We start from the raw sequence: 17,531 nt of genomic DNA, 5'->3' as shown, positions 1-17,531 counted from the left end.
TCTCAGTGTATCCACAGAGGAGATTACTTTAGGACTTTTCAAAGTAAACACCTTTGTAAGTTTTATCTTACTGTCAGCATTCAGAATAGAGCTAGCAAAATGGATGGCACTTGATACCTAGTGCTTAAATATGCTTTTGGAAGCTGTGATCTCCATCTCTCTTCCTCCCCTCCACCGCCTTTCTTTTTGTAAGTATAGGAGGATAGTCACAGTTAAATTTGTTCAGTGCAATTTTTTCTGTATTTTCACTTTCTAATCAAGTTTCTTCCATTTTGAATTTCTCCAACCTTAAAAAAGAAAAAAAGTAATTACCTAATATGTTCTTTCATGTTTAGTGAAGGCTGTAATTGAAATATTTTATTTTAAATTATAATGATTATTTTTTGAGAAGTCGTCCTGCCAGACCTAGTTGTAGTTGGAGGGCAGTGAGGTGATTATACTAGCCTCTACAGAATAAGTACAGACTACTAACACAAAGACTGAAGGAAGTTTTGAGCCCTTGTGACATTAAAAAGTCTTAACCTTCTGTATTGTAAGGTGAAACTAATTATGTGTCGGAGTCTGAGCTGGATGTTATAACTATTCAGCTGTGAAGTAGGTTAGCATAGTTCACTGAAAGTGTGTTGGAAGCTATTTGAGCAGAACATCAAGGAATTTAGGTAGTGCACACCAATGCATGAATTTTTTATGTTTATCATGGATTCTGTTGTGTACTCATGCATACTTTGTCATAGGTGAACACTTACTAGAATGTGTCAAGAACAGTTGTTAGAAATACAAGGTATTTTCTGTTAACTCTTTGCTGAAGATCTGTTCAGGCAAGACAATCCTGTTCTCAGTTACTTATGACTTTTTCAGTTTGTCTTTTCCTTAGTATCAATGGTCAAAGTTACACAGGGAATAAATGAGGAAATACAACAGAAATGTGCAGGATGAGGAATGAAATCTTCCCGTGAGGGCCCACAACTGTCAGGGGGAATAGGTAGGAGAGTTGAATACTGGAATGCTTTTTTCTGCAAAAGTTATCAGAGAGCTTGTGTTGGGTTTACGTGATAAGGTTTTGGTAGCAGGGGAGCTGCAGGGGTGTCTTCTCTGAGAAGAGGCCCCAAGTTGGACAGAGCCAGCACCAGCCAGCTCCAAGATGGACCTGTCAGTAGCCAAAGCTTGAGCCCATTGGTGATGCTGGTGATGCCTCTGTGGTAGTATATTTAAGAAGGGGAAAAGACACTGTGCAGCAGCTGTGAGAGAGGAGTGAGAAAAAGTGAGAGAAACAACCCTGCAGACATGAAAGTCAGTGAAGAAGGAGGGAGAGGAGCTGCTCCAGGAGCAGGGATTCCCGTTGCAGCCCATGGTGAAAACCACGGTGAAGCAGGTTGCCTCCCTGCAGCCCATGGAGGTCCACGGTGGAGCAGAGATCCACCTGCTGCCCATGGAGGGACCCCACACCAGAGCAGGTGGAAGTGCCTTGATGAAAGCTGCAGCCTGTGGAGAGGAGACCGCGCAGGAGCAGGCTTTCTGGCCGGGTGTATGGCCCATGGGCAGAGGCAGAGGTGAAGTGTTATGAACTGACCACAGCATCCATTCCACATCTCCCTGTGCTGCTTGGTGGGGAGGAAGTAGAAGAATTGGGAGTAAAATTGAGTCAAATTTCAAAGCTGGTATCACCAATTAAATTATATGATAGAGGAATTAAAATCTTAACCACTCTACTTCTGTATTGCCCTGAGCAATATAGAAAAAAATATATACATGTAGAAAATATTGCCCTGAGCAATATAGCAAAATGAAATTCAGGAATTTGATGAGTAGGACGTGTTTTTTTTCTTTAACTGTGTTACTAGCTTTTTCTTCCACCGATAAGCACAAAAGGAGCAAGAATAGTAGATAACCGAATACTTTTTATGTTTACAAAGTCCTCTCAGTTTCACAAGTTTCAGAAAGTCAATTGTAAAAGTGTTACAGGAGGGAAGATGGCACAGTGTAGTTTAATTTAGAAGAGAGGACTGGGGGAGCCAACAAAGATCTTTCCAGTTAGATGAGTCAGCACAAGTAGAAGAGTGACTCCCAGCTGTGTTCATTTGCAGTGAAATAATGACCAGAAAAATAAATGAATAGGCGAAAGATCAAATGTAGTGAAGAGCAAACTTACCTGTTTTCCAATCCAAGATGACAGTTTTGGGTTGCATTTCCAGGTGTGTACAGAGTAAATGATGCTTTGAGAAAGAGAATGGTTAAAGATTCATAGATAACAGTTGGGAGTTGCACTACCTGGGGAGAGACTAATGATCGAAGTGGTAGTGTTTTAGCTCTGTGTTGGCTTTCAGCGTTAAATATGTGAAGATACTTTTATAGACTAAAAAATTGAGTACCGTATTGCTGTAGAAATAGTAGAAATAACAGTTAACTTTTTAAAAATAAATAAAGAGAACAGTATATAAATATTTGAAAACAAACAAACAAAAGAAGTACGGTTTTACTTGTTAGAGTAGGTTCTGTAAAGAAAATAAATATACTATTTCCTAAAGATCCGATACACGACTAATACAGGAGTGTGTCAGGCTTGTATAAAAGGTATCGTCCCAATGCGTGGGATAGTTTCTCTGTCCCCAAAACAAGATTAGAGTAGATTTGAATTCCGTGTGAGACTTTCCATTCTTTCAGTTTTGATGCTTTATTGCACTCGTGAGGATGCTCGTGTTCTGTTTGAGACACAATGCCAAGATTTGCCTATTTTAGTTGATGATTCCTGTGGAAAATTCCAGAATTCGGAGAACTATCCTTTCTTCTTCGGCAACATCGTTCTGGTTTATACATTGATTTCTAATATCAAATACTGCAAAAGTGCTACTGCTAGGCCAGTAGAGAACTTTGCTATATTTTTTTAAATAGCTACTACTGTGGTCAGTTACAAGTGATCGGAGCACATAATTGACTTTTTCATACTGTAAATCACTTGTTGGCTGATGGTACTATAACCATCAGAATTATTAATGTATAATGTTCTCTTGTGAACTTTTAGGCTTCATACTTTATGGCAGTTTTATAGAATCTGAAGATTATATTGCAATTCAGTTTCATAAAAAAAATCAAAATAAAAAACCCCGTGTAAATATAGTCAAGAAAGTCACTATGGCCTTTTTTTTTTTAAAATAAAAATAAAAATGCCTCAAGATACATAAAAATGAACTTATATTCATCCTGTTTACTCTAAGGCCAACTTAAAATTTGAAATTAAGCCAAGAAAAATTAATATTCCAACATCAGTGAAAATATTTTTAAATTGATTTTTGTAAAGGAATTATTCAAATAACAGCAGTAGAGATGAAAAATCTTTTACCCTGGTTTTCTGTGTACATAGTGGTTACATGAAAACAATTTTACATAGCAACTTTCTTTTAAAATATATATTGGTAATTTTCTCTTCTTTAATCTGTGTAGAAAACCATAACAAAATGAGTTGAGTGGAAGGATTGTCATTCACATATTCAGACATGTTGCTGTGTGTTTAAATAATATCGTTATTTAAAAAGATTGATCACTTTGGGGTTAAAGTGGAGATATCTTTCTCTTTTTCATTATTTCAAACTCTAGTCTATATTATAGAGCTGCAATCCAAAAATAAAAAATAAAGTCAGAGTTAATACATTCAAACAAACACAGGCAAATACCCTGCCATTTTAGCTATATAGCTTGTGTGTTAGATTTTGGTTCATGGTATTAACTGTAACCTTCGGTTCAGAACAGTCATGACTCCATTGAAATAGACTTTTGATTTCTTATGCTGCTGGAAGGTATTATTCTGAACTTCTATAGATCAGATTCTTATCCTGTGACTGAATAGGGGCTAAATTTTCATATTTCCTACATTATTTGTGATAAAATTGTAAAATTATGAGAAAAAAAATCACCTTGAAAAAGTCTGTAGCGTGGCACATTTTGGCATTTAAGATGAAAGCCTTTTAATGCTAATTGGACTCCTGCAATAAAGCTGTAACTTCAGGGGCAGTAGATTAGCGAGTAGAGAGCAACTGATGGAGTAATAGCTGTAGGGTGTACTGCTAGAGATGGGCACTCGAAGTAGGACTGCGCAATGTGATGAGTTACTACCTAACTGTAGAAGCAGACCTAGGAAACGTAAAAGCAAAACACAAACAGCTTAAGAAAACGTAGAAAACCACATGGATTGAGATAAGTAATTGAAGGAAAAGAAGTGCTTTTTTCACCCAAACTTACACTCGTATATGATCTCTTCTTCAGGACAACTACACGTTTGCCCAGCCAGGAATTCAGAAGAAAGTGAAAATGTTAGAAGAACTTGTTAGTCGGATTGATGGTAAGTCTTAAAAGCTTACTGAATTTCTAAGTGGTGTTTCAATGATGCTGTTTCGTTAAAGTGTTCGCAAGGAGTCAAGCCAACATCACTGCAGTTACACCTACAATGGTGGGGTAACGTCGCCTTCCTCAGATGAGGTGTCATACTCAATCAATTTGTGGCACACTGGCCTTTGGAAGATCACTGTCGTGTATCACTTAAAAGAAAGCCACTAGAGCATGAGCCACTTTCATTACTTTTTATTAAGGCAATATAATCAAAATTCAATGGCAATTTCTTTGCAGCAGAGTAATGACCACATACAAAAGGCAGCCAGTATTCATTTCACATTAAGCTCAATGATTGTTGTAATTCGGGCAAGTCACAGTGGTTGTTTATGGTTGTCCTTCGGCACTATGTTTTGTGCCTTTGTGCATCATTTTGCTATCTGGAATGCCTGAATAATTTCTCTGTGGAATCCAATTAATTATGAACTCTGGAAATAACATCTTTAATATTATAGATAAATTACAGTGTGTGCAAGGGTAATTTTAGATTATGCTTTCATGTTTTAGCAGGGCACTTTGAAATATTTTCTACCTTCATCCTTAAAATAATTCCCTTCATGAAATGCTGACTGTCATATTGCTAGAACAGAGTTTAATTAAATGAAATGCAAGAGATAATGCTTGCCCGTTCTAAACATACTCTCTTGATAGTTTGTTAAATTAATGAATAGAGTATTAACAAAATGTTGCCAAGCAGAACCAGGCATATATTTGCGACACTAGCCTGCCAATGACGAGATAGAAAAATATTTCTTGTGTAGCTTAATATTTGATAATCTTCTTGGGAAGATTAATTCCATCTTTTTATTACACTTACTGTGAGTTTTTCTTGTGCCCAGTGCTTACCATGGCAGATTTTGGTTTGGTCTGCACATATTTACATCCTCAATATTTGATAATGCTCTTTGTGGCCTTTTAGGATGTTACAGTATTTTTAATGATCAAAAACTAAAGGGCAGGAGAACAATGTTTATGTAGTATTATACTATCTTTGTAAATGTATGTAGAAATTTTGTTGTAGATGTATTTTTTGTTTAAAATGTAAATGAATATTAAAAATATAAGGGGGTACTTCTGTATATAGGGTGGCAAAATATTTATATTAAAAATATTTTTAAAGCAATATATTTTGTTATTTCAAAAGTAATCTGACTGTTTGCAGTGTGACTTTTTATGTATTGACTCATTTTGTGCTTATATCAATATAGGTGTTTATATTTCGATAATTTATAGAAGCAAATGATTGTATATTAAATAAAGTACATAATTATCATGCCTATAAATACACTTCCTGAACTTGATCGATGAATATTTATGTGAAAAAATTCTTAACCAAGAATTTAAACCAAGTTTTTAAAATGAAAAATACTAATTTTAATAATTCTAAAATTCTAATAATCAACCTTATGGTTCTGTTTAATAAAAATAATAAAGATAGTACAAGATATTATTGTTTAGTTTCTAAGAAAGAAACGCTGAGGACTTATTTGTACCTTCAACACCTTGGGGGTATAGTTAAATAACTTTTCTCAATGGTCAGGTTTGGGAAGCATTATTTTTGAGGCTTTATGTTTAAATTAAAAGAAATAAAGACAGACAGTTGTAACAGACAACTGTTTTCTTAAAATGTCTTTTACCAAGCTTTATAATGGAATGTAAAGTGTGGGTTCCTGATTTTTATCTGATTTAAAATAATTTTGTGAGGTCTTTATAGGACTGTATGTGATAGGAAATTGTTGAAGTAGTCACACATCAAAAACTGTAATTGTTTATTTGTCTTTCTAAATGTGGATCCAATTTTTTCTTCAATGTTTTTTGATCTCAATTGTATAGTATTCAATGAAGGAGGCAACCAATATAATGCATATTTTACTTTGAGCTGTATGTTATGGCAGATTTTGTGTCAATGTCTGTGACTGTAGATAACTGCCAAGATTTTTTTTTTTAGAATGAAGATAGCTACTGAACAATAACTTTTCTACACTAGAAATTTTTTCTGGTGTTCTTTTGTAGACATCATGAGTGTTTGCTAGTTAATGTTGATTTTTCATACTGTTCCAAATACTTACAAAGTAACATCTTAGATTAATCTTAACTCTAGATGGTTTACATGGTTGAGTAGTAGAGGATGCTTTCCTTGTTTTGAAGCAGTCTAGTTGGAGAAAGCAAAACAAAACCCTAACTTTAAGGAATTGCTTATCGTATGGGAGGTATATTTTATGGTGTGTGTTGTCTGTATGACATACCTGTTATGAAAAGATGTTAAAGCAAACTATTTTTAAAAATAATGGGGTTCATAACACTTCAGTGTGAAGGGAATTTCATTACCATTTTTTCATTGTGGAAACTGAAGTATTTTAAAAAGGTGTCATTGCTCTTTGGAAAGGAAGCCAGTAAATTTGGGTGTAAATGACATTATGGAAACGTAGGACTATTTGGGTTGAATGGGGCCTCTGGAAGTCAGTGTTCCAAACTTTCACAGTTGCCCCTCTGTCTAAGGGGATGGAGCCAACTTAGATCAGGCTGTGTAGAGTCTTGTCCTGCTGAGTTTTGACAACTCCAGGGATGGAGATTCTGCAGCCTCATTGGGTAAGATTATTCAAGGGTTTGACTACTGTCATTGCGATACTAATTTTTTTAAAAATATAAATTATTAGAATTTTTGTCTATGGAATTGATATCCACTGCCTTTTATTTTATCTCTGTGTACCTCTGAGAAGAATCTGACTCCATCTTCTCTGCACTCTCCCGTTAGGCAGTTGCAGCTGTTCATAGACTTTTCCTTTAAAGGCTGAACAAATCCAGTTCTGTCAGCCTCCTGGAGTGTAAGTGCTCCATCTTAACTACCTTGGTTGTTGCCTCTGGGAGTACAGAGGAAGAATCACTTCTCCTGACCTGTTGGCTTCTCCCTTGCTTAGAAAGCCCAGTATACAGTTGGCCTTCCTTTCTGCAAGGACACACTTCTGACTTGGGTGCAGCCTACTGGCCACCAGGACCCCCAGGTCCTCCTTGACAGAGCTACTTTCCAGCCATTCAGTGACCGGTCAGTGCTGTTGAATGAGACGATTCCATCCCAGATACGGGATGTTTGCCTCTCCTAAACTTCAGGAGGTTCCTATCAGTCATTCCTTGAGCCTGACAAGGTCCCTCCAAATAGTAGCTCTGACTTTCAGTATGTAAACCACTCCTCCCAATCTGGTATCATCCACAAACACAGAGAGTCCATTCTATGCCATCATTGGTTGTTAATAAAGGTGTTGCACAGTATTGGCCCCAGTATTGACCCCTGACAGATGCCATCAATAATTAGCTGTCAATTGGGCTTTGTACCTCTGATCACAATCCTTACAGTGGTCCAGTTAAAGTTTTGGATAGTGAAAGATATGCATTTTTCAATATTTTTAGGAGTGTTTCTTTTTGTCTAGAAGACTGTCCACTCAGTTACTTTCTTCTGCCAGAGAAATGCACCAAAGTACACGTAAGATTAAAATAAAGTTTTAGTTGTTAGATAGGCAACGGTGGATATGTACTGGTGTCATTTCATAACCTTTTGGATGCCTCAAGTAAGGGATCCTGACTTGGTTGGCTTTTTGATGGATACGTGACATAGTTTGATTAAATTATTGTGCTTTACCTTTCTCCATTTGTTTTTGGTTTTGTCTTTTTATCTTTATACTGGATCTACTATACTGTAGCTAAAGGAAAATGTGTGGTTGATACGAATTCAGTAACTTTGCTTTTAAAAAAGAAATCTCATTATCTATATTTACTGTAAATATCCTAAGTGCTAATTAAGGTTATTGTGGAAGAAAACAGCGTTCCTGTTGCTACTGTGTCACATTATTTTCTCGATGCTAGGTGACCGCATGGTGAAGAGAATCTTAACGTAATAAGTAGCTGCGTGAGTGGATGAAGCTTGTACAGCTTGTTTGCTAATAATAATGGATTACCAGTGTATGAAAAATGATGCTCGCCCTTCGGAGAGTGTTAATGCATTATGTTAGTGGTTCAAGCAACCTTCATTAACTGAGCCTTATGGATCGCAACTCCTCTCAAAGTAACTGTCCGTGTGCCTAGACTGCAGAACATTGCGGTAGACTTCAAATAGCCAAGCTACTCTGTAAATGATGAATCATGCATTTCATGGAATTTTTGAATTTTGTAATAGAACATTGTTATAGACCAGATGGAATTTGAAGATAAAACATTATTTAATTTAATTTATCTCCTTGTTATCACATTTAGATTTTTTTTTAGGAATTATACAAAAATATTGAGAGGGAGGATCAATAGATAGCTCAATAATATAAGGAATCTGTTACAACTAGTTATTTTTTCTGTTCCCTGTAATGTCGGTAGAGCTTTTCTGCCCTAAATCATGAACCATCTCTCATGGTTTGTAGAAGGTCGCACTCATGTGGCATGCTGTCTTCCATTTTGCTTCATTTAGGCTTGAAAGCAAAGAAACGTGGCGTCAGAATGCCAAAATTAATTCAGGATTTGTGTTTCCAGAATTTACAGATGTTTCACATTTGGCTGGTTTCATGCTTGGGAGAGTCTCAGCTGCTTCAGTTTACTGTAAGACGCCTGGTAATTACATTAGAGTTTGAGGTAGCCATGTGGAGAAGGCTGAGCATTTGCAGATAAAAGTAGCCTTCGGTTTCCAAACATTGATAAAGGATCTTAAAATTGCATGACATTCTCTCCAAATTAGCAAGAAGGCAGTTGTAGAAAAAAAGAATAGCCTATTATAAATTTATTTTTATTTATGTCATCTTCTCATTAGCATTACAATAAACTATAAAAGCAGTATTGACGACTCAGCTTAGTATAAATATTCTGCATCTTCTGTGAGGGCAAGTTTGGGAAGATTTTTTTCTATATCTTTTATAAAGAAGCTCCTGGTATTTGCATCTGTGTTCTACACCCCCTGATCTGTGCTCATGTTTTCTTGTTTTCTTGCAGTGATATAAATTCTGTTTTATTAGTGTTCCAGCTTCTTGCACCAGTAATCACCAATCTTATTGTAGAATTGGCCCTTGAATCTTAGTAACAAGAAATGGAAAAATAAAAAGGCAGAAAACTATTTAAAAAAAGGAAAGAAAGAAAAAAGCTCTTACTGTTGCTGTATTTAGTTTTTTCCGCCTTCTTTTGAAAATGGAAGCAGTGAAAAAATACCTAAGAACATAGAGAGTTTTGCATTTTGACTTTCCCATAAGGAATTTCATTTAGAATTCAGCTACATTTTTAAAAGTTTCAGTAATATTTCAGTGGTTCTGCTGTGTCCACTGTGAATGCATCCTCTGGCCACCTGTTTTGGAGAGTTACTACAGGTATTCTTACATATGTTAGTTTACTTGGGACAATTTCTGGCTTATTTCCATTTTAATATTGTAAAAAACATTGCAAATTTTTCAAGAGAAAGGAAGGTATTTTTAGTGCAAAATTAAAGTTATATTCAAATTATTTTAAGGAATGATTGTTTTATTAAATAGTACATAGTATTGTTTGGGAAAATATTTTTACTTATGCCTAGGTGGAGTTGAAATGTTCTTTCACCTTTTAAAACCATGTTATATTAAGGATTTTGCAAGCCTTATTTTTTTTTATTCTTGCCATATTTTAAATGTGTTTGTTTTGTTACCTTCAAATGGAATATATATTAGATAATGCATTTTGTTTTAACGTTCTGAACAAATTAATGTTGGCTCCTCTAATCACACTTTCTTTACTTATTTCTGCCTTGGGTTCCAAATGTCTTGGTTGGTCAGCTGCCTGAAGTTCTGTAAATAATGATACAAGTAAATGCTTGTAATAAAGTACTTTCATGTTGTGGCCTTAAATTTATACATTGAATATATTGTTGCTATTTATGCACAGAAAAATTTAAAATATTAATCTCTTGAATATTTTTATATATGTTTTGTGGGTATATATGTGCAGGTCAAGCTCTTAATGAAACGTAGTCAATTAAAAAATTTTCATTTTTATATGTATTTTTGTTTATCCACAGTGAAAGAACTTATTTAATGGCGCCGTTCTGTGTAGTTCTCATGCTTTGAAATATTTGCTGTAGATGCGTCTAAAGGGTTGGTTGGTATAATTCTTAGTATTTGTGTATCGTGTTATGTTTTCTTATTTAATTGAAGATGTTTATAAAACATCCTTCATTAGAATAGGATTAGTGCTGGCGGAATTATCCTTTCTAATGTCTGAGTTGATTTAAGAGCTTTGTGTTCTTTCTGGACTTCTAAAGTTTCAGATGTCCAGACTTTACTTGAGAGATTCTTACAGTTTCTCCTCTGAACGTTGCATTGGTGCTTGGCATTCAGCAGGTTCTTGTCCCAAAAGATGAAGATGCTTATTCCTGTAAAACCGTCCAATGCTTCAAACATAAATGTTTCATGGTTCTGCCAAGAACTTAATTTTGTATGATGAGTTAAGCCCAAAAAAGTACTTAGAGATAACTAGTGAGTAGTTCTGATACTTCTATAGTTCCTGGAAGAACATTCAGTTTCTGTTCTGATTGAACTTTTTAAACTGCAGAGAAAAATTGCTTTGCTTTTTTTGTTTAGGATAATCTGAATCTCAAAAAGGCAAAATATCAACTAAGACTAATACGTTTTCTTGTTAAACAACTTACTGTTGTTTAGTAGGAACGCACAGAACAAGTGATCTGTTCAATCTACCGTGATAGGTATAGATTAACTAATCTGTTTTTCTAACTTGAATCTTGGGTGTTTGTACAATGAACTGATGATGAAACTGTGGTAATAGGTGACATTTGATCAATCTTTTTTGTGTATTCAATCATGCTAATGATTTTTTTTTAAAAGTATGGTTAAAAAATACTTAATTGTATGTGCAAAATTATGTTCATGTTTAATTATATTGTAAAGCATTTTACCGACACCTATAATTTTGAACTAGGATTGTGTTGAAGTATCTGGAAAAAAGAGCTCTAATTGTAATAGTTGAAAAGGCTTTAACCATGCGGAAGCATTTTGCATTGGAAATGGAAATAGAATACATTTAGACCTTATTGCTGCTGTTGAAAATTAGAGATTAATGAGGACCTTCTCTGTTGGTCCATATTTATATGTCAGTTTGGTGTTGAAGTGATTAAAAATCTTGTAAGCATTTCATAATTGTTTTAGTTAATTTGCGCCATAAAGCTCTTTTTCTTTTTAACAAAGCCATCTTATTTAGCTCACCAGTAGTTATTTTTTATCTGATTTTATGGTTGTAATTACTGTATTATATTTTAATCCAATCCTAAATGATGCTCACTGGGCATTATAATTATTTAATATATCTTTTAAATCATGTTTTTATGTTTTACTGTGGAGATTATATTTGTACACCATTACAGAGTTCAGAGATTTTAGCAAGAGTTGAGACTGACGGTAAAATCATTTGTAAATTCCTGACCTCTCTAAGCACTTGAATTTTTAAATAGGCAAAATTTACTATTTTGGTGTCCAAATAAAAAAAAAAGGGAAGAAAAAAGAAGTGTAACATGATGGGGAATTTAAAAAGTGTTAGGCATAAAGCCTGTTATGAATGCACACAGTTATGATTTGGGAGAACAGGCTGCAGAAGTCCAATTAATGCTACCTGGAAGTAGAAGTGTCTTCTCAAACATATTTCTTACTGTTGTTTGTTGCACTTTTAATATTAACTTTGAGTTCCACCAGGGAACACAGGGTGTATTTTTAACTTTCATCTAGAATGGTCGATCTTTCTTGATCACTACTGACTGTTTTTCCTAATAGTTTCTTCCATTTTGTACTGGATACTACGGAATTGTTACTTGCATTTGATTCCCTGAGGCAACTTGGTCTTGCTTCCGTGTCTCCTCTAGTATTTTCTTCTTTTTGCTTTTGGGATCAGTGTCTTGGGCTTTTTGGTATTGGAGTATCGGCCGCATCTTTTGTGTATGAAGAAGATATTTCTCAGTCTCACCCATAGCTACTGGCTGTACATCTAGTGAGCTAGATTCAAACAGACCATTATCTCTAAGTTGTATGCCATGAGGACAATATAATTTGGTAATATTCCTGGTTTTCTGCCAGTCACCTTTTCATTTTGTACGGGACTTATCAATTAATTTTTTTTAAAAAATGCTTTTATTATAATCCTTACAATGGATGATTTTAGCCAGGTATAAAAAGCAAACTAATTGTGAAACAAGATATAATCAGCATTTAAATCTTTTACTCAGATCCCTACTATTACTTGTAGCAAAATTGTGTATCACAATGAGATCTTGTCTTTGAGTGCACGTTTATGATCTGATGAATGTCTTTTTCAGTCATCAGAAACTTCTTTTGTTATTAATGTATATTAAGTGTTCAAGGCCAGGCTGGATGAGGCTTTGAGCAGCCTGGTCTAGTGGGAGGTGTCCCTGTGCACGGCAGGAGGGTTGGAACTGGATGATCTTTAAGGTCCCTTCCAACCCAAACCATTCTGTGATTCTGTGTAATAAAAATTAACGTACATAACTAATAATAACTCATAGCTAAACTGTAGTCTTGACAGAATTGCTTTTGTTCAGACTTTAAGTCAGGTTGGGAAATTGTAAGCCTTAATCTGCATCTGGCAACATCCGGTGTTGAGATTTTACTCCAAACTCTCCTTTTGCTTTTGTCTGCCATGAACGTACTGGCTTTGAACAATCTAGAAATGATTCAGGAAGCAAGAGAATGAACCACAAAATTTGCTTTTGGTAGGCAGAGTACCCAAAAAGAAAGCAGTTGTTTACTGATCACAAAGTTCCTTCTTTTGGACAGCAAGGTTCAGTATGTGGGAGCTATAATTTTAAGCAAATAGCACTGTTTGAAGAATCTAGGTGTAGTAGAAAACACATCATTTTGTTGCTCTATTGACTGAATGGATAGTACAGACGAGCTGATGGTGGATATGTTGGTTGTGGAGTCTCTAACTGGATGAGTGCAGTTGTATGAACTGCTCCATGTTAATCACCTGTCTATGAGTCCAAACTGGAGCAAGATATGCTGCAAAACGATGGAAGACAAGCATGGATGACTATCTGTATGGGGGCTGATGCGATCAAAGGGATGCATGTTCCCTAGGGATATTTGGAAGCTTGCAGGCAATACTTATGAAAACCAGTTTTATCAAACATTTGTGGTAACTCAGAGGTGCACCTTAAAGCATCTGCTTTTCAGGAAGTTCTGGTCTCACAAGTGCAAACTTGCAGTGATAAACCTTGTGGGTAACGCCATTTCTAGTAAGCCGTGTTCCTCTAGATGATGTAGTTCATTTGTGTTACAGTACTCTCTTTTTTAATAGCTACCCACACTTTTAGAAAGTTCAGCTAAGTAGAAATAAATGCCTGCTATAGTACTGTATTAAATAGAATAAAATCTACTGGATCAGTTGCTTTCCACAGTTAAGAAAAGAGTACTAAAGTTTTGTAGGTGGAAACTAGTCCTTGGAAGCTGTTGGTCAAGTATCAAGTCACAGCATTATGAAGAAACTGGAAAAGAAACATTACTTTACACAGTTTACTTACATTGCACGTAACAGCTCATACTTGTAATGGGCTGGGCCATGAAAATTTTTCTGTAGCCTAGAAGTTGCAACGTTGCACAAGGAGAGAAACATCGTTGTTGCCTACTCAACATCACTCGAATTGCGGCAGTGCAGTTTACTAGTTTTAATCTAATGGTCAGATTCCAGGCTTGCAGGCGCATCCCATGTGAATGAATTTGAGGTAAAACTATGTGATTTTCTTTTTTAAAATTCATCCTTTTTATAACCAGTGGCAAAATTTAACTGATAATCTGATATCTTTAGTAAAAGGTAAATGTTTGCACGGTATTGTATGAGAGAAATCTGATTAACCATGAGGTAATGAGATGCCAGGCATTGTAATATTTTGGCTATTTGTCACAGAACATTTTAAAAATTTAATTATGGATTTGCTGTAGCCTACGTTACGAAGCTTCATTATCACCATTAACTGTCAAATTGAGTGATTTAAGTCATAAATAATAAGTTCTTACTGCATTTGACCTAACATGGGGTGAAAGTTGTCTGGATTTTAAACGGATTAATTTTTTTTCAAAACTGGTTCATAAGGAAAGGAACAAATTCTATCAAGTTCCTATGAAATTCTGCAGCTGAAAACTTGCTGTATTTTTGTCTTTCTTACCCATGGAGAGAAGACAGGCGGAGAAATTTGGATCGTAATGGTCTATTAATCAAATTTTTAAAAGGTATCTGGAAAGACATTAAGTTGTATTTCATAGCAAGAGTTACCTGAGGGGGAAAAAAAAAACCATGAATAAAATAATGACTGAAGACCTTGAGTATCTCTGAAATAATTCTTAGTTATGCATAGTAGTTCTGTCTCTGCTAAGTTCCACCATAAGTTTATTACCTGCCAAAGAAATATTTATTTTTTGTTTTAAAAACCTTCTTGTCATTGTTAGGTTCACATTTTCGTACAGGGAATCTTTCAAAAGAGTCATTAGACAATTAAAAAAAAAGACAGACTCCTTTGTTAAATCTGCAAGAGACTTTATGTATTCCAAAGTGAAAGGGTTTTACGTTTTGAAACAATGGTTCTTCTGGGTGTCATGCTTTCCTATTAGGTGCATGTATTATTATCTCTAAGTTTATAGATTATGCTGCTTATTTATTTCCTTGCAATGTCAATTGTTTTTAAAAATAACAAGGTGACTGATGAAAAAAACCCAAGAGAATTGGGCAGTGGAGATTCTCATTGGTAGTGGATATGGAAGTTGTTTTCTGAAATGTGTCGGTGCTTCACGCTGTTTGCTTTCTTCAGCTTGTCTTCTGTTATGTTAGTCCCTGAGTGATTAGTCTGTAATGCCTTTATTTGCATGGGCCGGAAAGAAGATAAACCTGCGAGAGGGTCGCTGGAAAACAGGAGTGCTGGCATATTTCTGTATCATCTTTTCATACATTAAGGGGCAATGGACAAACATCGCTCTGTGTGTAGATGGCAGTGCCAATAAGCCTCTGTGGCAAAGCTTGGCTCATTATTTTACTGTTCATTTTGGATTGGTACCAGAGGAGTTACTCTTATAGCTAGTGCATGCTCTTCAAGAGGAATTGTGTGGCTCTTCATGAGGAATACGCATTTCTCTTCCTTTGGTTGAACTGAAAGGTCTATTTATCAGAGATGCTTAGTTTAACTGCATTTCAGATAGTTTTTAACTATTAGTGCTTTTTATATTAACAATGAAATATGTATAAAGTATTGATAAAATGGAGTTAAAAGTGAAGTGCCCAGGGTATGAAATATGAGTAAAAAATTAACTTTAAATAATTTCCAAAAGTGTCAAGAATAAGTCTAAAATCAGAAAAGATTGCTAGGGTTGATAGGAATCTTTAAATAAAGGTCAACACCAAAAGGCGAATATTCTGAAGTAATAAATTATACAGATGGATGCGGTGGCACCATGCTGTGCCACTGTAATATGGCAATTTATGCATAATTTTACCATTATTTTGTGATTCCACTTTGCTTATGTATGTGTAAACTTTCCTAGGCACTCATTCTGACAGTAACCCCCACTCAAGACAGCAGTGAAGTCACGCTTTAGTACAGATTATTTTTGTTCTTATTTTTGTTTTTGTTTAGTTTGTTTCTGTAGTCACCTACAACTTTTATTCTGAAATCAGTAAAACAGCATGAGAAGCTGACATTAAACATTAACAATAGATATTTTATATGTGTAGGTCTTCTGCCATAAGAAGAGTCTATTTAAAGTGGCTAAATGTGATCATTCAAGCTAATATATCCAATAAGTGCATTTATTAAATTATAAATAGTTACAAATGCTTTTTTTGTACAAAATGCATATTTTTGGCGGTATGCTACTTTGGAATGCATCGGTAGAATGTATTTTATTCTTTAATCAGAAGACTTGCTTTGCCAAAACTTCATATATAGATTTATTGGAAGTATTGGGAAACTTCTTAAACTTAATTCTCCTTTCTTTTGAATTTTGACAAAAGAACTATCTTTTTTTTTTAAACTGTAAAATAATTTTACTATCATAAACTGAAGTAGAAGTATTTTTTATAAAATACTTGAAGTCTGAAAGCTGACAGTAATTATATATCTTGCATGTTCATTGCGCACATGTACTTATTTTCATTGAAATGGAAAATTTAAATTTAGACTATGGCTGTCCAAATTACCTTTATCAGCAAAATAGCCTCTACTCACAATTACTTACAAAGTAGGAAGAATTAGCTTTTTTAGTCAATGCACAGAGTTTAGTAGTCTATTTTTCACCTTGTTTAGACTAGAAAGCAACTTTCAAGAAATTTGTTTAGTTTATTAACAACTGTACTTGAAATATCACGACGGGCACAATTTATTGTTCTTCATTACTTCCTTTCAATGGCTGCAAGCAAGCAAATGAAATTTCTTTCTGCTGTGTGAGGAACAAAAATGTTTGTGAGTTAGGAACTTCAATTAGAAACAAAACTGACTTGTCTTTGCATCCTGCTTGATGTAGTGGATTGTATAATTGTGATAGTCTGCAATATAGGTAGCTACATGTGACATTTAAAAAATAAATTTAACATAGTATCTCACTTCAGTATATTTAACTTGCAGCTAAATTTGCTTAGAGCAAAGGCAGACACGCGGTAGTAATTCTGTACTTGTCCCAAATAACTAATGTAATCACGGTGCTCTGGGTGAAGACCTGGCTGAAGGGCAGAGCTCAAAGGGTTGTGGTGAATGGGGCTACATCTGGCTGGCAACCGGCCACCAGTGGCGTTCCTCAGGGTTCAGTGCTAGGGTTGATTCTGTTCAATATTTTTATCAATGATCTGGATGCAGGAGTTGAATGCACCATTAGCAAGTTTGCTGATGTTACCAAGCTGGGAGGTGCTGTTGACCCTCTTGAAGGACAAGAGGCGTTGCAGAGGTATCTAGATGGATTGGAGCATTGGGCAATCATTAGTGATTTATTTAATATTTGAAAATGTAACAAGTCGAAATGCTGGATTCTGCACTGAGATGGAGTAACACCAGGCGCAAGTATAAATTGGGAGAGGAGTGGCTGGAGAGCAGCCCTGCAGAAAGGGATCTGGGGGTGCTGGTCGACAGCAGGCTCAACGGGAGTCAGCAGTGTGTC

The 17,531-nt window shown here is 35.3% G+C and overlaps 1 protein-coding gene across 3 annotated transcripts in view; it reads left to right on the top strand.

Moving 5' to 3' along the window:
* Positions 1 to 17,531, top strand: part of TBC1D22A (TBC1 domain family member 22A) — a 180,896-nt gene that overhangs the window by 79,244 nt on the left and 84,121 nt on the right. For all 3 annotated transcript variants that reach the window (XM_063323378.1, XM_063323377.1, XM_063323379.1), the window contains one exon: positions 4,258 to 4,333. In XM_063323378.1, coding sequence (XP_063179448.1) covers positions 4,258 to 4,333 — 76 coding nt within the window. The remainder of the gene's footprint in view (positions 1 to 4,257; positions 4,334 to 17,531) is intronic.

This window comes from Chroicocephalus ridibundus, chromosome 1, assembly GCF_963924245.1.
Source record: "Chroicocephalus ridibundus chromosome 1, bChrRid1.1, whole genome shotgun sequence".
Lineage (NCBI taxonomy): Eukaryota > Metazoa > Chordata > Aves > Charadriiformes > Laridae > Chroicocephalus > Chroicocephalus ridibundus.
This window is presented reverse-complemented; position numbering and strand designations above follow the sequence as displayed.